At 46.4% G+C, this 23,182-nt stretch overlaps 1 protein-coding gene across 1 annotated transcript in view; it reads right to left on the reverse strand.

Moving 5' to 3' along the window:
- The window catches only part of BSDC1 (BSD domain containing 1), a 67,593-nt gene that overhangs the window by 35,062 nt on the left and 9,349 nt on the right, over positions 1-23,182 (reverse strand). The window contains exons 3-4 of the mRNA XM_040424574.1: positions 18,670-18,786; positions 16,094-16,261 (exon numbers count right to left, since the gene is read on the reverse strand). Of these exons, the coding sequence (XP_040280508.1) occupies positions 16,094-16,261; positions 18,670-18,786 (285 nt within the window). The remainder of the gene's footprint in view (positions 1-16,093; positions 16,262-18,669; positions 18,787-23,182) is intronic.

The raw sequence follows: 23,182 nt of genomic DNA on the forward strand, positions 1-23,182 counted from the left end.
CCACAAAAACCACCAACGAAATGGGAATAAATAATTTTATAAAAATGACAGTTATTAACACTATACCACCAACGATTATTAATAATAAATCTATTCCGAGTGTACTTGATGACGTCATCGACGCAGGCGCATTGAGGATGGAGCGGTCGAGAGAGCGGCCGCCTCTCAGTGCGCCTGCGCCGATTGAAGAAAGGTACGGCGCAGGCGCGAGATTTCAAATTCTAACAGCGCCAGCAGAGAACGATTCCCTTCCCTGGCCCTGTCAATCAGCATGCCGAGGGGGCGTCATTACCATCGGAGGATGCGGCTGCAACCAGCAAGTAGCCGCCCTACTTGCTGGTAGCAAGGTAATTAGCATATTTTAAAAATCAATTTTTAGCAAATTCTACTGAACCAAAATGATTAATTTGGTTATGTATCATGAGATCGCACTATAGGGATTATTAGTAAAGAAAAAAAAAAAACGGTTTAATGGGGTGACAGAAACCCTTTAATTCAGTTTTGATGCCTTCATAGTCATGAAAATAAAGAAAACTCTTTGAATGAGAAGGTGTGTCCAAACTTTGTCTGTGTGTATATATGTAATATATATATATATATATATATATATATATATAGCGCCATATTGTGATATATTCACAATTTTTTTATGTATTTTTTTTGGCCGAAACAGGTTAATGGAAAGGACACTGTTCATGAGGTTTCTTCTCTATAGATGTACCAGTCTGAGAAGAGTCAGACTAGTACTAATTACCCTTACAGTTGATGTCTATTGGTGAAGCAGGAAATCTGTGATGTCTGTATACACGTATAATGAATCTTATTATTATTTTTTTTATATATATAAGATAATCAATAGGACGCGTGTGTTGTTTTATGTTGTTAAATATTATGAAGGACGTCAATGCATCTATTAGCTTATATATTTCTCACTAGGAACGCATGTACTCCTAAAATATGATGAGAAGAATTTTAAGTATATACTTTGTTAATGAATCTCCGTTCAGGGAAGGCGATGTTATTTTAACTAACAATCAATCACCCATTGAAGTGACAGAGGAGGCATACATGTCTGTGAGAGTACAAGGTCTATTATATACTTATCGGTACCATAAATTTGATAGTTGGGAGATGTCTAAAATGGTACCTTAATGTCTATGCTTTAATTGGTACATGTGTCAAAGTTAATCCCTGTAGCTCTGATTTAGGATTCCATATGTTATGTTATGGAATGTAAGATGAAGTCAGACCTGGACATTTAACCCTTACTAGTAATGATGCTAATAGCTTATGCAATGGTGCCATCTAGGTATAAATATGTAACATTACACCAACAGCAGAAATGCATTCTAGGTAATACAGTGACATCACAGTCGTTTATCATATATACACGCCTAACCGTAAATGATTGGAAAACTCCAAGCTAGGAATGTTTGTCTAACTGATAAGTTTTTGGATAAAAAAAAAAAAAAAACACATACAGGAGGGAAGAGGGAGATAGAGAAAGAAAAGAAAGGAGGTACACCCCAGAAGAAAAATCCCAATGATCAGAACAGACTTTAGAGCTGACTTCCCTTAGACTCCGCATATCTGCATTCTCGGGTAACATATAACTTTATTATGTGTAGTACTGATTATATTGATTGGCCTGATATTTAGTAATTCCCCGCTTTAGTGCAGATGTATAATGTTAAAAGTGCTACATCAATATTATCACTATTCAGTAAAGATGCATATTACTGAATAAAAGATCTAATATTGATATCAGAGAAACTCTCTGATTGGAATATTCACATTCCATAGTCAATATCAGGCCTGGGTTTGAGCAGAGCAAGGGTTAGTATCTATCTTTGTCACTATTAAGTTACTGTGTATAGTCAACTGATAGTATATCTCATAATTGTGGTCGAGACGGTTGTATTACATTTTATGTTTGAGAGGTAATATGGAACACTGGTATTTTTGTTAGAGCCATCTAGTGGCGAATTTAGGGCACTGCGTATCACTGTGTTATTGCATATTATTGAATTTTATATTGATTAAACTTTGATTGTATTCTAAGTTATTGTATAATAAATCATTTATATTTTTTGCATAGACGCTTGTAGCATGCTTTTACTGATTGCACAGTATAATTAAATTAACGACAAACTCTTTTTGAGGTGTTTTATATGTCCACCTCTAGGATCAATTCCCTTTGAACTTTTTCCTTTGATCCTTTCTTTTATATAAAGCATTTGCTTTATATCCCTGACAACACATCTGCTCTCTCTGCCCACAAAGTAGATACCGCTCTTGTGGTGTGCGCCGTCCAACCCATAGGTACTGGTTTCTGTAAGGAAACATAGGCTAGACAGATAGCTTGCTTAATCCACCTGGCTGTGGAACTTTTGCTAGCAGCCTTTCCTTTATTAGGACCTGAATACTGGACAAACAAGGCCCCTGACTTCCTCCATTCTCTAGTAGCATCCAGATAGTCTAGAACACATCTCCTAACGTCCAAGTAACTAAACTCCAATTCCTTCTGACACCTGGGATTGGTACCAAAGGACAGAAGAACTACCTCCTGAGATTTATGGAAGTTTGACACTACCTTGGGATGAAAAGCTGGTTCGGGTCTAAGAACAATTCTATCCTCCTGGATGGAAGTATATGGGGTATTGATAGACAAGGCCTGGATCTCCCCTATCCTTCTAGCTGACGTGATTGCTACTAAAAAGGCATATTTAAAAGTCAACATTCTGATCGAGATCTTAGAAATGGGTTCAAAGGGTCCTTTCTTTCATCAAACACTGTAACACAAAATTTAGGTCCAAGGGAGAAACTTGGAAAATCCTAGACGAAACGTCCCTTGCAATTGCTTTACAAAACCTCATGATAAGAGGATGGACAGCTATTCTAACATCAAACAAAACGCTTAAAGGGGTTGTACGGGTTTCACCCAGGCAGCCCCCCTGATTTTAGCATCAGAGCATCTCATGCTCCGATGCGCTCCCTTGCCCTGCGCTAGATCTCGCAGGGCAAGGGCTCTTTTGTTTACAATAACACACTGCCGGGCGGAAGCTTCCGCCCGGCATTGTGTTCGGTGACGTCACCAGCTCTGATGGGCTTACTTTAGCACTACCCTAGGTGTTTTACTGGCTAGGGCAGCGCTAAAGCCTGCCTATCAGTGCCGGTGATGTCACCGGGCTTCCTGGCAGCCCCATGGAGAGCACGGTTCGTCACCGGAACTCCTGAAAATGCCTTTGCCCTGTGCAATTTAGCGCAGGGCAAAGGAGAGCATCGGAGCATGAACTGCTCCGATGCTCAAGTCAGGGGGGCTGCCTGGGTGAAAAACGAGATTTTTGTATAACTTACCAGTAAAATCTCTTTCTCGCTCTTTCCTTGGGGGACACAGAAGACCTTGGGTATAGCTCATCTCCATAGGAGGCGTGACACTAAGTGAAAGCTGTTAAGCCCCTCCTCCACAGCTATACCCTCAGCCTGGAGAGAGAGACTCCAGTTGCGTGTCCAAGCAGTGAGAAAAGGCAAAGTCCAACAAGGAACCAACAAGCCAACTACCCAACGGGTAACACAAACTCGGAAACTGTGTAGAGAAAAACAATGAATGGGTGGGTGCTGTGTCCCCCAAGGAAAGAGCGAGAAAGAGATTTTACTGGTAAGTTATACAAAAATCTCGTTTTCTCGCCCAGTTTCCTTGGGGGACACAGAAGACCTTGGGACGTTCAAAAGCAGTCCAAAAGGGGAGGGACCACAGCTCCAAGGCGAAGCACCCGAAGGCATCAATGAACCGCCGCCTGCAGACCCAGGCGGACCAAGGCAGCATACGCCGAAGCCAGAGTATGCACCCTGTAGAACTCTGTAAAGCGTGCAAGGAAGACCTGTGGCCGCCTTGCTCAAATGCATGGCCGAAGCCCAATGCCTCCGGCCCAGGAGGCACCGACCGCTCTGGTGAAATGAACGGTGACAGCAAAGGCAGAATCCTGCCCTCGGTGCAGTAACCTCAGCAATAGCCAATCTGATAAAGCGGAGGAAAACCACCCTGGCGTCCGCGGAGGAAAACCACCCTGGCGTCCGTCAACTCTAAGCGCGGACCTCCAGGAAACCCAAGAGACCGAACGTCGACAAGAGTCGGAGATCTCCAAGTAAAACCGGCAAGGCCCAAACAACGTCCAAATCGGTGAAGTGTTGAAGCGAAAGGCAACACCACCTTCAGAAGGAAGGAACGGGATGTAGAAACAGCCCTGTCCTGGGAAAAGACAGAAGGCTCAGAACAAAAAGGGGCCATTCAGGCACCCGTCAGAGACACGACTGATACGGAAACACAACCGTACAGGACAGGCGGGGTAGAGAGAACTTCTGTAACGGCTCCAAGGAAAAGATTGGAGCGCCGAGAGCTCAGTATGTAGTTCCCAGGGCGGTACCGAAGGACAGTACAGAGGAACCAAAGAGCCATTTCGAGTAAGAAGGTCTTGACAGGCCCAGAGGGCCGGGGAACGCTGGAAGAGGAAGAACAGCGCTGACACTTGACACCTCAAGTAAAGGAATCCCAGTCCCAGGTCCAGGCCGGACTGGAAAAAAGACAGAACCATGGGGAGAGAAAAAGTCAGAGTGGGGAATGCACAGCTTCCCACAGAACCCCAGACAAAAAAACCATAAGTCTTACGACAGATCCTGGACGAAATACAGCCAGGAGCGGACAGTAGCGAACCCGCTGGAGTCGCCTGGGAAGCGGGCGAAAACCCAATGTGATCAGGCGCAGACCAGTAACACGGGCAGAAGTCGACAAAACTGGTCCCGTCGGCCCCCGAGCAACGTTGTCCCGTATCCACCCGAGTGGGGGAGCAGAAGGACAGACGGAACGGAACCAAAGGGTCCGCCCAGTATCCGCCAGATGCCAGGACAAGACAGGCTAAAGTCCATGCTGATGTTTCTACAGTCCCGGTGTGGGAGATCAAAGGACAATCTGGACCGAAAGGTAGTCCCCCCCAAGTTACCGAGAAGGTAAGTCTACAGCAGGACCATTGTCTTAGAATGGACCACGCAATCTGCACTCAGTGGAGGGACAGAACGCGGTAGACTCGGTAAATAGGCACAGCTAATACAGACAGTGTGAACAAGGGAGACAGTACGAGGCCAAAAGGAACACCGGAACCATCCACATGAACAACCATGCTCTCCCCAGAGGGGAGGACAGTGAAGGAACAGCCTCTGAAGTCTGGCGGGACAGAAGCCACATCGGAGTGATCTGTACCGAGCGGGAGCCAAACAGAGCCGGCGAGATAAGGTAGTCGAGACAGAGGCCGGCATAACACCCTCCAACCGAACGGAGGAGTGGGCAACAGGGAAGCCATAGGACAGCTCAAAAGCAGAACCCTGCTACACTGTGAGATGCCCGGTTCACCGCCTCGCAGAAGGCGAATACCCTGAAGAACCCAAGGTGGAGGTCCTCCGACCTGGGTAATCGAGCACCCAAGCGAATTTGGGTGACCTTCCCGAGAAAAGCGGCCCGCACCTGGTAGCAGATCAGACTGAAGCGTAGAGGCGCCAAGAGGAAGGACTCATACCACACTACATCCGAAGAGGAGGAAATTGCAGCAGGCAAGGGAACCACAGTCCTGCCAGAGCCAACGAAGAATTCGAGGGGCGCTCCAGACAACAGCACTCTCGACCATGTGACCACTAGCGCAGGGAAGCAATACCGCGGAAGGACGAATGGGCACGCATCTAGGAACCACGAACACTCCCTGGGATGAAGGGCCAACTAAATGAATGAGTACCACCCAGCTCCGTGCAGCAGAGAGCAAGTAGAGCCCGTCCGGGTCAGGTGGACAGAATGAACTCCTTAGAGACGAGTGCAAGGCTTGCGGCAAGCATCGTATCCCAAGAAAACAAAAGTATGCCGCAGGAAGCAGATGAGGCATACGTACGAGCAGCCCGTAAGCAGTGAGAAGGCCAACCCACCTACAGGAGGAGAAGGCATACACGGCCCAAACAACGCACAAGAACGTCCGCTCACTGCAAAAAGGTTAATTCAGCGAAAAAGGGGGCTCGCCACAGAGTGCCACAGCATGTACGTAATTGCAAAGTGCAACCTGCAAGGGAGTTATGCACAAGCCTAGTATAGCATGCGATGGAACGCAAGCAGTCCGCCCCGAAAAGGGGGAAATTGTATCTGGCAAACTGCAGTCGGCAAGAGTGCAAAGGCAGGTCCCAAAAGGGAGTGATGCCTAAGGCCGTACCTACTTCAGAGAAGCAGGACATACCCTATAATCCAGCAGGAACGCAGGAGGTCCACCTAGTGAAAGGGGAACATGCACAGGGTTATCCTAGCATTAAGTGAGTGTGCAATAATACACCCAACACTGACTTAGCGAGAGTGCAACTACTCTGCCAATGAAGGGGGACATGTACAAGTCCAGCACAGCCATACAAGGACAGCCGTGAATCTCATGAGCGTGCCAAATTCTGCCCATGGAATGTGGGGTGGTCACGCACAAGGCCAGCACCGTATCCAATGGGAGTGCAAGCTTTCCACCCATGTTAGAGGGCCATGCTCATGGCCAGCAAGGTATCCGGTGAGAGTGTAGCATGCCGCCCAGAAAAAAAGGGGGGGTAATGCACATGGCCAGCATCTCATCTAGGGAGAGTGCGTGCACCCGCCATGTATGGGAGTCATACACATGGCCAGCAACGTACTGGTGAGAGACAAACACAGTCAGTGAGAATGTGTGTATGTCACCTGAGGAAGGAAGGCATGCCCACGGCAGGCAGCGAATCCAGCGAGAGTGCGTACACCGCCCACGGAAGAGGGGTCATGCATATGGCCGACAGCGGATCCAGCGAGAGTGCAAGCACCCCGCCATGTATGGGGTACATGCACATGGCCAGTAACGTACCTGCGAGAAAACAACCACAGACAGAGGGATGTATCTATGCTGCCTGAGTCATGCCTATGGCCGGCAGCGAAACCAGTGAGAGTGCAGCATAGTAACATAGTACATAAGTACATCATAGCCCATCAGAGAGAGTGCAGCGTTACGCCTATGGAAGGGGGTCGTGCACATAGCCAGTACCGTATCCGGTGAGAGTGCAGTATTCCGCCTAAAAAGGGGGGTCATGCACATGATCGGCAACTAATCCAGTGAGAGCGCTGCGTTCCGCCCATGGAAGGGGGTCACGCACATGGCCGGCAGTGAATCCAGTGAGAGTGCAGCGTTCCGCCTAGAGAAGGGGGTCGTGCACATGGCCGGCAGCAAATCCATAGAGAGTGCAGCATTCCGCCTATGGAAGGGGGTCGTGCACATGGCCAGCACCGTATCCGGTGAAGGTGCAGTATTCCGCCTAAAAGGGGGTCATGCACATGGCCAGCCGGCAGCCAGGGAGAGTGCAGTATCCCGCCTAGGAGGGGGGGATGCACATGGCAGGCGCCATAACTGGAGAGATGATGAATGCTGCCTACGGAAGGGCCGCATGCACTTGGCCAGCGCCGTATCCTGGAAGAGGGCAGGAAAACCGCCTAAAAGGGGAAATGCCCTAGCAGCGACGCAGGTTGGGAGCGCAACACTATGCCGCCTGTGGAAAGAGGGCATGCAGACATGCAGCACTACTGATGAGGCTGCAGCGTCCTGCGCAGTCCAAAATAAATCTGTTATTATTAATATATAAATAAATATATATATATATATATATATATATATATATATATATATATATATATTTTTTTTTTTTTTTTAAAACACAGCCTCTCTGAGGCTAAAGGGGGCCACCATATAGGGGCACAGATAGTCAGGAAAAAGGAAAAAGGGGGGCCAGCCATACAGGCCCATTGGGATCCGGCCTGTACCCAAAGGGTTAACATGGATCCGGCCTGGAGGGCGGCGCTGCGATCCCCTGGGGGAGGAGGAACCTCCCGGCGGGAAGAATTCGCGCCTGGAGAAGTTCCCGCCCCCTCCACCAGAGGCCGGAATTTTGCGGCCTAGTAGGCCGTGAAGCCGGGGACTAAATTTGCGGCGCCCGGTATGTACCGCCGGGACCTGAGGCGGAGTGGCGCATCAAACCGGCCGCGGGTGCCCACCCTGCGGGCCGGTCGGAATTGCGGCCAGCAGGCCGCGAAGCCTGGGCCAAAATTTGCGAAGCCCCACCGACCGGCACACGACGGTCGGCCGGGCCTGCTGGGCCTAGAAGTCAAGCCCAAAGCCGGCCGCGGGAGCCCACCCCGCCGGCCGGAAGAGTCAGGGGCCCAGAATGGCGGCTTGCCGGCCGCGGGAGCCCACCCCGCCGGCCGGAAGAGTCAGGGGCTCGGAATGGCGGCTTGCCGGCCGCGGGAGCCCACCCCGCCGGCCGGAAAAGTCAGGGACCCGGAATGGCGGCCTAGCAGGCCGCGGAGCCTGGGCTAAGATTTTTGCGGCGCCCGGCCGCACCGGAATACCAATGTCGGCCGGAGGCGAGGCCTTACTCCACAGCCGTCAGGAGCCTCAGGCCTGGAGCAACACTCCGGTAGGAGATGTAGGGGGGGACCCAGAGACCGGGTGCCTGTGCTGATAGAGAAATAAACTATGTTGCCGCTTCTGTAGCTGGCTGTGGAGACAGCCACTGGCTGCATGTCTATGGGAGCCAGGCAGGGGGGGGGGGGGGGGGGGGGCAGAAGGAGATTGCCGCAGAGGCACCCCAGGGGCCAGCATAGATCCAGCAGGGGACTAGAGGCCCAGCACGGGGGTCAGGCACGCAGGAGACCAGGGTGGGGGGGTGGGGGACGTAGGGCCGGAGAAGCCTCTCTCTTACCACAGCCGTCTTCACCCTCGGTCCATTCCAGCAGGGTCGCCCCTTCAGCTACTGGCACCGTAGTGGCAGGACGCTGGAAGAGGGACTTGGCGTGCGGGCGACCCTTGCGCTGGCGGGATGTAGGGGAGCTGGGCTGCCCTGATCCACCTTGTCTTCTGTGGGGGAGGCAGCAGTGCGGGTGACCGGCACTGGCGCAGCTCAACCCCGGGAGAACAGAGAGGTCTAGTGCGTCTCTGTTATCCCTGATGATCTGGAACAAAAAGAAAAGAAAAAAGTAAAAATCTAGCAGGGAGTGTCTTGCCTCCTTGGACACTAAGCAAAAACTGGCAGTCTCTCTCTCCAGGCTGAGGGTATAGCTGTGGAGGAGGGGCTTAACAGCTTTCACTTAGTGTCACGCCTCCTATGGAGATGAGCTATACCCAAGGTCTTCTGTGTCCCCCAAGGAAACTGGGCGAGAAATGGAGATATGTCCGGGTTCAGCTCTGAACCTGGACAACCCCTTTGAAGCCGAAATCTGCACCTTTATAGTACTAAGGGAAAGACCCTTCTCTAGACCCTTCTGAAGAAATTGCAAAGTCCTGGGAATAGAGAGACTACACTGTGCGACAGGATCAATTCCCAGGAAAGCAAAGAAAGCCACCCAGGTTCTAGCATAAATTCTAGTGGTTACCGGTTTCCTACTTTTAAAGGGAACCTGTCACCAGTTTTATGGTGTCCTAACTAACTGCGTATCATCAGCCTCTGTTACCGCCAGAACGTGTAGCCACCATCCTTCGGCTACGAAATATCAACAAAGCCCCCTGACGAACCAAGCTTTTGTACTTGGGGAAACGCGTCGGGACATTTCTTTTTGGACCTTCCATCATCGGAATTCACCATCCACAGGACAATCCATCTTGTCCTCTATACTAGCAGCCTACTTGAGAAAGCATTAGGGTCATGTAGGGGTAAGTAAAGGGTTAGTCATCACATATCCTTTAGGATATTGAACCCTCCACACGTACATACATCATCAAAACGTAAGTGTTGAGTCTCTGCTTTCTATTATATCAATTGAACATCTTTTACCCTTATGTTCAGGATAGGTCTGCTTGTAATCTAGTCTGGCATACCAATCAATATCATAGAAATAATTGGAATGATGCTCTTATTATTATTATTAATTAAAAGTTATTTTTTAATAGGTAGCTATATATTTCTGTGATATTATTTGATGATAGCGTACCACTACAACATATGACACTCTGTGATTGTGTCCTAACTAACAGCAACATAAATAAGTGACTGATTCTCTTAGCAAAATGCTGGGTCACTTTCTTTAATTGACCCAGTCAATCTGCCAACATCTTGTATTGAAAAGCTCCAGCTGATAATAATGAGTCATGAATATTCATGAGCTCCTGACTCTCCCCACCTACCTGCTGCTGAATGACAGTTTTTTTCCATATGAATCAGCAGCAGGTGGGCAGGGGAGTGGCTATAGCTGTTAATTAAATAAACGCTGGACTCCATGACATCACGCTGGACTCAAATCAGCTCATAAGCATGCGGCTTCTTTGTGTGTATATTAGGAGGTAACCATCTGTCTGTCACACCAGTAAGTGAATACATCTAAGGTACTTTTTAGTAGTTAATGATTGTATATAATTAGTTAGATAATAAAATATCCACATGACAGGTTCCCTTTACGCAAGGTGGAAATACCGGATTCAGACAATCCCCTATGCATTAGCAGTGACCTTTCAAAAACCAGGCCGTCAAGTGAAGGCCCTTTACCAGAGGGTGGATGACTGTCCCCTGGTATAATAAGTGCGGGATCTCTGGTAGCACCCAAGGCTCCCTGACTTAAAGAAGCCTCAGCCACGTGAACCAAGCACGACAGGGCCAAAAAAGGTCATGATCACCGAAGCCCCGCCCTCTCGTATCTTCTTGAGAACCCTGGAGATCAGCTGAAGAGGTGGGAATGCATAGAGAAGACCCTAGTTCCATGGCTGTAGAAAGACATCCACCGCCAAAGGAAGGTCTCTCGGGAAGAGGGGAAAAAAACCTTTTCACCTTTCCTTTGGATCGTGTAGCGAAGAGATCCACCGATGGTTCCCCCCAAAGCTGTACTAGCTGGGAGAAAACCCCCCGATTTAGGGACCACTCTCTCTGGTCTAGTTTGATACGGCTCAAAAAATCTGCCTGTTGGTTGTCCATTCCCCTGATATGAAGGGCTGACAATGACAGGACTCTCCCTTCTAGTAACAAAAAAATCTGAGCAGCCATTTGTTGTAACTATGGATCTGGTCCCTCCCTGGTGATTCAGATAAACTACAACGGAACCATTGTCTGACAAAACCTTTAGATGACGGTTCTCGAGCAAGGGCAAAATCTCCTGCAATGCTTGAAGAACCGCCATCAACGCTTTTACATTTGAAGAAGCTGCACATATCGATCTGTCCCAGGGGCCCTGCAAAACCCTGCCCTGGACGTGAGCTCCCCAGCCAAATGGACTGGCATCCGTGGTTACTACTATTGGATCCACAATCCTCCAGGGAACACCCTGGACAAGATTGACTGGAGCAAACCCCCATCTTAAGGAACGTCATGTCTGACTGGAAATAGACATTTTTCTGTCTAACTCTTCTCCCTTCCCTGACCAAGTATGGAGAATCTCCCATTGAAGTATCCTGGAGTGAGCCTGAGCCCACAGAACCGCTGGAATGCAGGAGGTTAAAGTTCCCAGAGCTGACATGCCCTTTCTGATCGACAGAGTAGGATTCTGATTAAGTTGATGTATTACTGACCTTATTCTCTGGACCTTTTCAGGAGACAGAAAAGATTTCTGAGATGTAGAATCCAGTAATATGCCCAGGAACTGTTGAACCTTCTGAGGAACCATTCTGGATTTTTCTGCATTGATTATTCACCCCAGAGAGTTCAGAATGAAGATCACCTGTGTCATCTGGGTGAGAAAGGCCTGTTCAGACTGGGCTATAATCAGGAAATCGTCCAGATAAGGCACAAACAGGATGTCTTTTTCTCTTATTTGGGCTGCTATCTCTGCTACGAGCTTTGTGAAGATCCGTGGTGCCATGGAGATTCCAAAGGGTAGCACCTGGAACTGAAAATGTCTCAGACATCCCTGCATCTTCAGTGCCACGCTCAGGAACGTCTGATGAGCTGGATATATTGGGAGATGGTAATATGCGTCCCTGATGTCCAGGACCACCATATAACAGTTCCTGTACAGGAGGTCCACTACTGACTTCATTGTCTCCATTTTGAATTTTCTGTATACTAAGAACTTGTTTAATTTCTTTAACTTTATAATAGTTCTGAATTCTCCATTGTTTGTTGAGGGAGGACAAGAGATAAACGCACTTTTAAAATAAGTTTCTCTACCTCCTTTTCTAGACCCTCCTGAGCCCTCAGGCCTACCTCTGTTACCCAAAAATTTTCTGGGGGAAGACTCTTGAATTCCAGTCTGAATCCCTTGGATTTGGAAGAAGAGAACTTCCACTTGGAATCTCTCTTATTCGGACTCTTCTCTGTACCTGAGAGTCTTCTATTCTGGCGAAAGGAGGTATTCTGCTTACGAAAGGAAGAGGGAAATGCTTTCTTTCTATCGCCTGCTTTTTCAAGAATATCGTCTAAGGCAGACCCGAACAAGTATTTCCCTTCACACGGAATATTACATAGTCTATTCTTAGACCCCACGTCCCATGACCAATTCTTAAGCAAAAGGGCTATGTGAGCAGAATTAGCTAGGGAAGATGAAAGAGCAGACAATCTAACGGCATCGGAAGAAGCATCCGCCAGAAAGTCAGCTGCTTTGGCACTAACTGGGATAGATTCTAATAGCTGGTCCCTAGGAGTCTTATCCTTAATCTGGTCCTCTAATTGCTTAACCCATAAGATAAGGGCCCTAGCAGTACAAGTGGCCGCTATGTTTTGTTTAAAGGAAGCCCCTGCTGACTCCCATGTTCGCCTTAGGAAGCTATCTGCTCTCCTGTCCATGGCGTCTTTAAGCTGCCCTAGGTTATCAAAAGGCAAAGATGATCTGCATGACACTTTAGCAATTGGTACGTAAATTTTCAGTGCGCGGTCCCAGCGTACTGAATCCGCGGCATCAAAGGGGTATTTGCGTTTAACCGACGAGGGAATAAAATTACGTTTGTCTGGATTTTTCCACTCGTTCGTTATCATGGCTGCCACGGTTTTATGAATAAAAAACGACCTCTTTTTCCTTCCTTCCAACCCTTCAAACATTACGTCCTGGACTGATCTTACTTTCTTGGGGTCCTCAATATTCATTGTAGCTCTAACTGCTTTCAGAAGTTGATCAACGTCTTGAATGGGAAAGAAGGGTCTACCACCTCTATCCTCATCTGAGGATGATTCGGTTAAAACCTCGCCACTTTCCACTAACGTATTTTCATCTGAACTAGAGACGTCCGAAAACCTTTGCTCAGAAGGGGATCTGTCTTTGCTTCTATGGGCTACTTTTTTAGATTTAAGGGCAATACCCACTTCTTCTCTAATCAGTCTTTTCATACATTTGAACATTGAGGGGGATTCTTCTGTTCTAGTGTTTTCTACGCAGGAGCGACAGTAGCTTAACATAAGAAGGGGGCAATTTGGCCTTACAAATTCCACATTCCTTATGCTGTGTCTTAGCCGACACTTTCCTGGGTTTATCCTAAAAGACAATATGCCATAATAAACCCAATTTAAAGGAAACCCAAAGAAGGGGGATAGAACCCCCTGCCATACATACCCTCCAGCCATACCAAAGGTGCAGGGGTAGACGGGTCCTTCTGTGCCTCTCCAGCGTCCTCCATGCTGACAGAGGTCAAACATATGCCTTGGATTAGGTCCTTCACGGCAAGGATCTACAGGCTGCTTTAGATGGGCTAAATGTGCCGTAAATTCAAATATCCCGCGCTCCAGCGCCCAGGAGATGAAGTATCGCAAGATCTCGTCCTTGGTCTCGCGACACTACGGACAGGAAGCGCTACGTTCGCAATCCCTGCGTTCCCATCCCTTGCCGATGGAGCCCATACCACAGATGGGGAAGCGCGATGTCTAGGCAGAAAGGAAGGACCTCCGGAGTTTACAGGTATGCCCCCACAGTCTTCAGGGAGCGCGTAGCGGGGAACTCACCCGGCACGCTCCCCAGTCCAGCCGGCTAGGTTAACTTAGAGAGAAACTAATCCCCAGCAGACGCTTGTAGGAATCCTCTCCTAGGACAGGAAAACCACTGAGAAATGGAGAGGCCCCTCCTTCTTAAATATCTGTGCGTTTCCTGTCCTGGACGGAGGATCCTCTCTCCTGGTGCTGTCATAGGACGAAGGGAAAAATACGGTATTTAGGAACAGCAGATACGATCATTACAACAGAATGTAGCCAGGCAAAAGCCCCTCTATTCTAATAGTGTTTAAGCCTGGAGATATTTTATATATTTGTCTTTCTATTGCAGATTTTGAGAACTGTTGGGATATCCCCATACACATTAGACTGTTAAAGGGGTTTTCCAGGCTTTTGATATTGATGACCAGTCCGACACCCCGAACGCGCAACGATCAGCTGTATGAAGAGAAGGCATGCGCAAGTGCCGTCTCCTGTCTCTCTTCCTGCTTGCCATAGAAATAGCAGCAGCGAGGAGGAAGAGAGCCTTCTCTTTTTAACGCTGATCGGCATGGGTGCTGGGTGTCGGACCCCCGCCAATTTGATATTGATGACCTATCCGGAGGATAGGTCATCAATATTAAAAGTCTGGAAAACCCCTTTAACATGTCCTTGAAAAATTGTCATTTTCTGTATACTGCCTAACAAATGTAGGTTATACAGACTTTATATTACTAAAGGAATGCTATATCTAAAGAATTGCAGAATAGCCATTTCTTTAAACACAATTTCCCCTGCATGAGACTGGCATATCGCTTTCATTAACCCCTCGTTTTTGCGTTTTCATTTTTCTTCCCCATCTTCCTTGAGCCATAACTTTTTTATTTTTCCGTTCACATATCCATATGAGGGCTTGTTTTTTGTGGGACAAGTTGTACTTTCCAATGCCACCATTTAATATGGCATACAATGTACAGGGAAACCGGAAAGAAAATTCAAAATAGGGTGGAATTGGGGGGAAAAAACGCAATTCCTTCTCTGTTTTACGGGTTCTGTCTGCGTTCCCTTTGCAGCAAAACTGACCTGTGCCCTTCATTCTCTAGGTCAGTACAATTAAAATGATACCACATATGTATAGGGGTTTTTTTATGTTTAAATAGTGTAAAAATTAATTAAAACTTTAAGAAAATTTTTTTTTTTTTTGCATCATTATATTCTGACCCCCATAACTTTTTTATAGTTATATCTACTGAGTTGTGTCGGGGCTCATTTTGTGCGGGGCGATCTGTAGTTTTTATTGACACCATTTAGTGTGACTTTTTGATCACATTTTATTACATTTTTTGGATAAGAGAAGCAATGAAAAATAGTGAATCGGCCATTTTGACCCTTTTTTGCTTAATATATACACACACAGGTGAAACTCGAAAAATTTGAATATCATGCAAAAGTCTATTTATTTCAGTAATGCAAATTAAAAGGAATTGCATTAATTGCAATATATATATATATATATATATATATATATATATATATAAAATTATTTTTATATTTTTTTTTTTAATTCTGCCACCTGCCCGCCAAAATAAAAATTGCAGATCCAATACCCTGGGTCTCTTCAAAGAGACCCAGCATATTGCAATCAATTACCAGCCTCCTCATTGGCCACAGGGGATGCATGTAAGAATCCCAGAAGCATGTGCTTTTGTGTTTTTTAGCTTTTAGATGCCGTGATCACACTTGATCGCAGCATCTAAAGGCTTTGGCATTATTGCAGGTTGTGGGCATTAGCTGCGGGTCTCTGCTGTTTGAAATATGTTCAGCAGGCGCCGTGTTTACCCATCGCTGTACATGTCCAGTGCTGGTAGCCAAAGGGTTAAAAGGGGTTGTTTACCTTTACTGTCCTTTCTACAGACCTCACAGTGGTAATCATATTTATCTGATCCTGCTGCTCAGTACCGGCTCTATCACTGCCCTGCTGGCTCTGCAGGTCCCGGGTCTCTCGGCGACAACATTCATTTGGCGGGAGGTCACTTGACCGCTGCAGCCAATGACTGGCCGCAGCGGTCATATGTCACCCATGCAGTGGGGCCTGTAGAAAAGTGTACTAAAGTTGAACAACCGCTTTAAATGACTAGACAACTAAGTGCCCATGGTACCTCATCAGTGATCTCTGGAAATGCTCAGGATCCTATACCTTGGTGCTGTCATAGAGTTCTGTAGTCCCAGACGGCGTGGCCATCAACGTGATAACATCACAGTCAATTGTCTTGTCGGGAGATGGCGCAAAAGTGTCGGAGATCACTCCCAGAAAATCTGAAAGACTTTTCTTCACTTTTTCTGTAGTCCCTGAGGAACCTTCCACCTGCCCGGATAGAGAGTACAAGCATTCAGAGAAAAGACAGAACATCTGTTTTCCAATAGTTTACTATTATCCTAATGAAGACTATTATTGATGAATGCACCATGTCATTCTCACTTAGATGTGAATATTAAGGCAGGATTATACTGCCTTTCTTTACTTCTAAATAAGATGCATATAAAAGATTAAATGTTCACACTTTAAAAGGGTTTCCCGAGATTTTAATACTGATTACCTATCTTCTTGAGTTGAAAAGGTCATCAGTATCTGATCGGTGAGAGTCATCAGTATTGAAATCTTGGAAAACCCCTTTAACTTATTGGCCCAAACCCTGATGGCTGCATTAATGAAAGATTCTGATAATGTGACCCATATGATTTCTGAAAGGTGCAGGGCTGTCACAAAGATCTTGTGTGAATCCAAACCACCAAATACAATGATGTCCTTACCTATACACACATTTTGCCATCATGCAAGCCAGACATGACATTTAAATCTCTCAGTAGTGCAGCCTACTGGAGAGAGATCTGATAGTATTTCATTAATATCAAAATCTTAGACAACCCCTTTAAAGGACATCTGTCAACAACACAATTGGGACCATCGCAGATGCCTTCAGCTGTCAAGTGCAAATGCAGCAGGTCAGCCAGTTTCATAGGTACAAATCTGATAACAGTTGCCCTTTAAAAGAACAGAAAACTCCCCAAAAAAGCATTTCTGCAATTATCACCATTAGATTCATTGGTGTAATATTGGCATCAGACATGCTCAATAAGCAGTTCAATGATAGTTTGTGTGACGAATACCGCACCTTACGTCAAGCTCACGAGATACGGTATAGTCACTGGTTACCAAGACGTGACGTTACGCCCTCCCGGAGGAGCAGGTAAGGCAAGTTTAGTACAGTTTACACAGTTGCCTCCTGTCCACACAGGCACAGAGAGGCAGAGGGTTAGAGACACTCGCTCACAACCCTGACAAGCTGAGAGAGCCTTTTCACTGCCCCAGTGAAACAGCGCTTCCTCAGCCCAGGTATACTGCCACCAGTTTCTCGTTTGATATAACGATCCGCTAACGGTATTATATAGGGCGAGAAACCAACCCGCGGTAGCGTATAACTACGCCGAAACATGGACGTGGGGATTCGTGATCGAGATACAGGACAGCACAAGATTAAATTATATATTTAATCGCCTTAAGGGCTCATTACACAATATAACAGAGAATATATACAGTGGTCCGATGTGCAGAATACAGGTGGTATGGTACAAACAGGATTAAACAGAGCAAAAAGTCAGTTTACCAGATGGATGAGTCCTTCGGGTTGATGAATAATGGTTCCTGTAATCCTTGGCTGTCGTCACATGGGAGGCAGTGATGTCAGCAGTTTTAAAATGTCCCTCCAAACACGATGCTCAGCGTGACCCTCCTTCAGAGAAAAGACGCTGGACTCTGCCTGCATGGGTCTTTTCACCTATAGTCGGTCACGCCCCTCCCTGCCTCTGGGAGGGGTCCCCGCCTCCCTCCTGGTCCTGGCAGCCAAACGACCCACAAAACCCATTAGGGCCCATAGCTCTAGACCAGAAGGTCACAGGGAGATGGTTCTGGGACCAACGGGTCCGCCTGGGTTCTGGCTACAGGTAGAGTCCACACATGGTACAGTTATTAGGTTTCTGTGGGGAGATCTCTATCTCCCCTCCCTGGCATCCTACCACCCAACTACGAGCAGGAGCCAGTCCATCTTGGCCACAGGGTCGCAAATATATATTTGGTTTATGCCTGTGATGAACGGGCGATTGATAATCCCTTATGAATCACAGGTTCCATGAGGTCTGATAGTTGCTTTTGTTCTGAGGAATGACTTAGACCCCCTGCAGGATCCGTGCTGTCTGAATGGAGGTGTGAAATGTAACCAAAAGTGGCCTGCTAGGAGTTTTTTGCTATCTGGCTGTGCTTTAAAGCAGGGCCCCCTGTGTGCAAGTGCAGAGCAAACAGACATCACCCTATTCTCAGTGAAATGTCAGATATGCTCAGCGTGACTCCATTCCATCATCTTTGTATAATTTCTGTACTGTCTGCAAGCCTCTCCTGTCGAAAGTAAAGAACACATGACACGAACTTTCCACTTTTTTTTTAACACTCAAGTCAATGAATGACAAATAGAAATGGGAGGTGTTCCACTTGTATCCGTTATTCAATCCGTTCAAATAGATTTGGGTTTTTTCTGTTGTTACGATGGACAGACAACCGACAAGTCAACGTAGAAGTGAACTTATCATTAACATTTTTCACTGTGCATTCTGAACCTACTGCAATAGATATTGTGTAGATATCTGCCATGCTTGTATGGCTTCTCTCATTTGCAGACTCCATTTCATTGGCATCCACACATTTATCCATGTAAAACTCACCGCCAGTTTCTCCTTGACAACAGTGGCAGTCGCTGCAATCGTGCACGCCGTATCATGCTGCACAACTCGTGTAAACTCCGATAGGTCTCTCTTCATAAACTCCAAAGCCTCTGCAGACTGAACACACCAGGAAAATCACATTAAGTTTACAAAACCAAGAAAGAGAGCCATCCAGCACTTTATAACTCTCATAATTCTTATTTAACGTGTAATTCAAGTATTTGCTAAATCAAACAGGTCAGGAGAGATGAACTTCATTTTTCATAATGGACACTAGATGTCAGCATAAAACAGTCTGGTAAAACAAGATATATAAACTACTCACAAAAAGTTAGGGATATTTGTTTTGTGGGTGAAATTTCAGGATGAATCTAAAATGCACTCCAACCTTTACAGGTGAACTTAAAGGGGTATTCCCATCTGAAACAATGGGGCATATCGCTAGGATATGTCCCCATTGTCTGATAGGTGCATGTCCCACCAAGAATGGAGCTGGGAAGGTGGTGGGCAGAGGACCCCAGGTTTTTCCGGGTCCGGCCACCACAAGCACTCTCTCCGTGGTAGTGAATAGGAGTGCGCCGGACGGAAATAGCCCAGCAGCCCCATATAAATGAATGGAGGGCGGTTGCACATGCACAGTCCACCCTGCACAACTTTCAGGACTCCGTTCTCAGTGTAGGTGCGGGTACCAGAGGTAGGACCTGCACCTATCAGACAATGGAGGCATATCCTAGCGATATGCCCCCATTGTCTGAGATGGGAATACCCCTTTAATGTTACGTCTAAACTTTTTAATGCACATATCCAACTGTTCAATGCTTCAGTACTTTTTGCACAACTTGCTGTTCTCTAACAAGGAGCTTAATTCACAACAGGTGTTTGATCCATGAATCGCCCAATAAATTTCCTGGTTCAATTAGAATTGCTATTTAAAAAGGGAACCTGTCACCTGGATTTTGGGTATAGAGCTGAGGACATGGGCTGCTAGATCACCGCTAGCAGATCCGCAATATCCATTCCCCATAGCTCTGTGTGCTTTTATTGTGTCAAAAGAACTATTTTATATATATGTAAATGAGGCTACTAACGTTTCCGGAGCCCAGCCACGGCGACTGTGAAGGAGCCCAGCACTGCCCTGCATACTCTGAATCTCCACCTTGCTCCCCGACGTCACAAAGCTAGAGCGCCGTAATATTGAGATGCGCGAGCTACCGCATGTGCAGTGTCGGCATAGTGTTCCTTCCCTGTGCTGGCATCAGCCTCAGGAAGAGATTACGGTGCTCTAGCTTTGTGACGTCGGGGAGCAAGGAGAAGTTTCGGAGGATGCGGGCTCCTTCACAGTGGGCGTGGCTGGGCTCAGAGTCAGAGAACGCAGGACTCATCTTTCAAGCATGGAGGACGCAGGACTCATCTAAGGTTCATTTACACATCTATAAAATCTTTTTTTGACACAATAAAAAGCACAGATAGCAATGGGGACTGGATATTGTGGATGTGCTAGCGGTGATCTGGCAGCCCATGCCCTCAGCTTTATACCCAAAATCCAGGTGACAGGTTCCCTTTAAACAGTCCTCCTCATCATTCTGTTCACATTTTGACATCACGAGACCAAGATGACGCCTAACAATTAATCAACAGTACCTCCCCATTGTGAAGCTTCAAACAAGATGTTCTCAGATAGAAGTGGCTACTGGGCTTAGAGTGTCACAGAGTGTCATCAGCAGGTTGAAACAAAGAGGCTGGAAGAGTCACAGAAAGACATAGAAAGTGGACGTCCTTTGGACACATCCCATACTGATGACCGCTTCATTGTGAACAATGCCCTGCGGAACCGGATGATGAATGCCACACAACGCCAGGCACATTTAAGGGAGGTGAAAGGCACCCAAGTGTCACATCAGACCATTCGAAACAGTTTACATCAGCATGGTCTGTGTACAAGATGACCTGCAAGGTACCTGACCACACCACCAGGCAAAGGCGTCATCATCTTGCACTGGCCAGGGAGCATCTATGCTGGACGAGGGACCAGTGGGCCTCAGAGTTGTTCACTGATGAAAGTCGAATCATGCCAACCAGAAATTATGGCCGCCAACAATGTTGGAGACGTCAAGGAGAGCGCTATGCATCAGCCACTGTTGTCACCAGGCACCTTTGGTGGTGGTAGTGTTACAGTGTGGGCAGGAGTGTCTAGTCAATACAGAACTGCCCTACACTTTGTGAATGGTACATTGACAAGCCCATACTACTTGAATAACATCATTAATCCAGTCATTGTGCCTCTGCAACAATACAGGCCTAATTTCATCTTCATGGACGATAATGCGTCCATGCGTTTGAGATGAGGAAATCACCACTGCATGCTTCTACTTAAATGCCCTACTTTCATGATAGAGGATATATAGACATATAGATATATGGGATAGGATAGTTAGATTTTTATTTATTTACCACTCTGCTGTGAAGTAGTAGACATTTTCCCCAGGAAAGTACAAGCCTATCTAATAGGCCTGAAGGGGACCAATTGCAAGTCATGGTGCAGAACAGAAAACGTTTTTACCAGTGTGTTATGTATTTTTTTTTATTCTACTACTTCTTGCATTTGGGATAACTATTTGAATATCAGAGAAGCCTCTAATGGCAGAATGACAATTCTAATGCACAGCCTAGAAATGCAGAAAGCAGAGTCAACCTCGACAGTCTCAGAGGAGGTGTAGATTTGTAGTAAAATTTACGCCAGTTTTTAACCCCTTAGTGACCAAGCACATTTAAAAAAAAATTGCATTCAAAGAGCTAGAACTTTTTTATTTTTTTTAAAATGTACTTGTATGAGGTCTTATTTTTTGCAGGACAAGTTATAGTTTTTAATGCACCATTTTAAGTACATGTAATGATTGATCAAATGTTAGCCTACAAAAAGGCAGCTCTGTCAACTAAGACAGCTATAGTACCCACTTGTACCACATCCAGAGTAAACTAAAAACCAAACAAGTGGAATATAGTATCACAAAATATCATTTATTATAAAATATAAAAAAAATCTGGAGAACAACGGGATGTTATACAGTACACGGAGAAGCACAAGGCCAGCAGCATCAAAAACACCACCATGAAACTGCGCAATGTGTGGCGCAGAATGGTATGACCGAAAGATAGAGCTAAGACTCTGGGATAACCAGATGGATATCACATGTGAAAGGTCTCCCCAATACGGGTGTAGTATGCAGAGTACCACAGACCAATTATGGTAAACCCAGAGCCGTAGCTGGCAAGCACGGAAATGATGTAGGCACCACAGTCAGCCAATAAAAAATAATACAATGAATGTAGATCACTGGCTGAAATCAAAATAACAAACGTGCGCCTAAGTACAGAGGCCCCAGTGTGGATACATACGAGGGTGCCCTGCACGCAGCATGAAACCGTGCTAATAGCGGGACGTACCTGAAGACATGGTGGTGGGATGAATGACAGGCCCTGAGCGCGAGACCTCGACGCGCGTTTCACCTCAGCGGCTTCACCTCCTGACGAAGCCGCTGAGGTGAAACGCGCGTCGAGGTCTCGCGCTCAGGGCCTGTCATTCATCCCACCACCATGTCTTCAGGTACGTCCCGCTATTAGCACGGTTTCATGCTGCGTGCAGGGCACCCTCGTATGTATCCACACTGGGGCCTCTGTACTTAGGCGCACGTTTGTTATTTTGATTTCAGCCAGTGATCTACATTCATTGTATTATTTTTTATTGGCTGACTGTGGTGCCTACATCATTTCCGTGCTTGCCAGCTACGGCTTTGGGTTTACCATAATTGGTCTGTGGTACTCTGCATACTACACCCGTATTGGGGAGACCTTTCACATGTGATATCCATCTGGTTATCCCAGAGTCTTAGCTCTATCTTTCGGTCATACCATTCTGCGCCACACATTGCGCAGTTTCATGGTGGTGTTTTTGATGCTGCTGGCCTTGTGCTTCTCCGTGTACTGTATAACATCCCGTTGTTCTCCAGATTTTTTTTATATTTTATAATAAATGATATTTTGTGATACTATATTCCACTTGTTTGGTTTTTAATGATTGATCAAAGCCAGCCGTTTAGCTAAAACCCCCTTTGTTTACGTCAGTAAAAACACGTATGGGTGGTCACTAAGGGGTTAAAGCACAAATTATAGTAAATGTGCTGGGCTGCAAGAGAGCACGCTCTTAGGGCTCATGCATACGAACGTATTTTCTTTTCATGTTCGTTTCGTTTTTTTGCGGAACCATTCATTTCAATGGGTCCGCAAAAAAAAAAAAAAAAAAACAGAAGGTACTCAGTGTGCATTCCGTTTCAGTGTGTCCGTATTTCCGTTTGGCAAAAAAATAGAACATGTTCTGTTATTGTTCGCATAACGGACAAGGATAGGACTGTTCTATTAGGGGCCAGCTATTCCGTTACACAAAATATGGAATGCACATGTACGTCATCCGTATTTTTTGCGGATCCGTTTTTTGCGGACTGCAAAATACATACGG

This window comes from Bufo bufo, chromosome 3 (genome assembly GCF_905171765.1).
Source record: "Bufo bufo chromosome 3, aBufBuf1.1, whole genome shotgun sequence".
Classification (NCBI taxonomy): Eukaryota; Metazoa; Chordata; class Amphibia; order Anura; family Bufonidae; genus Bufo; species Bufo bufo.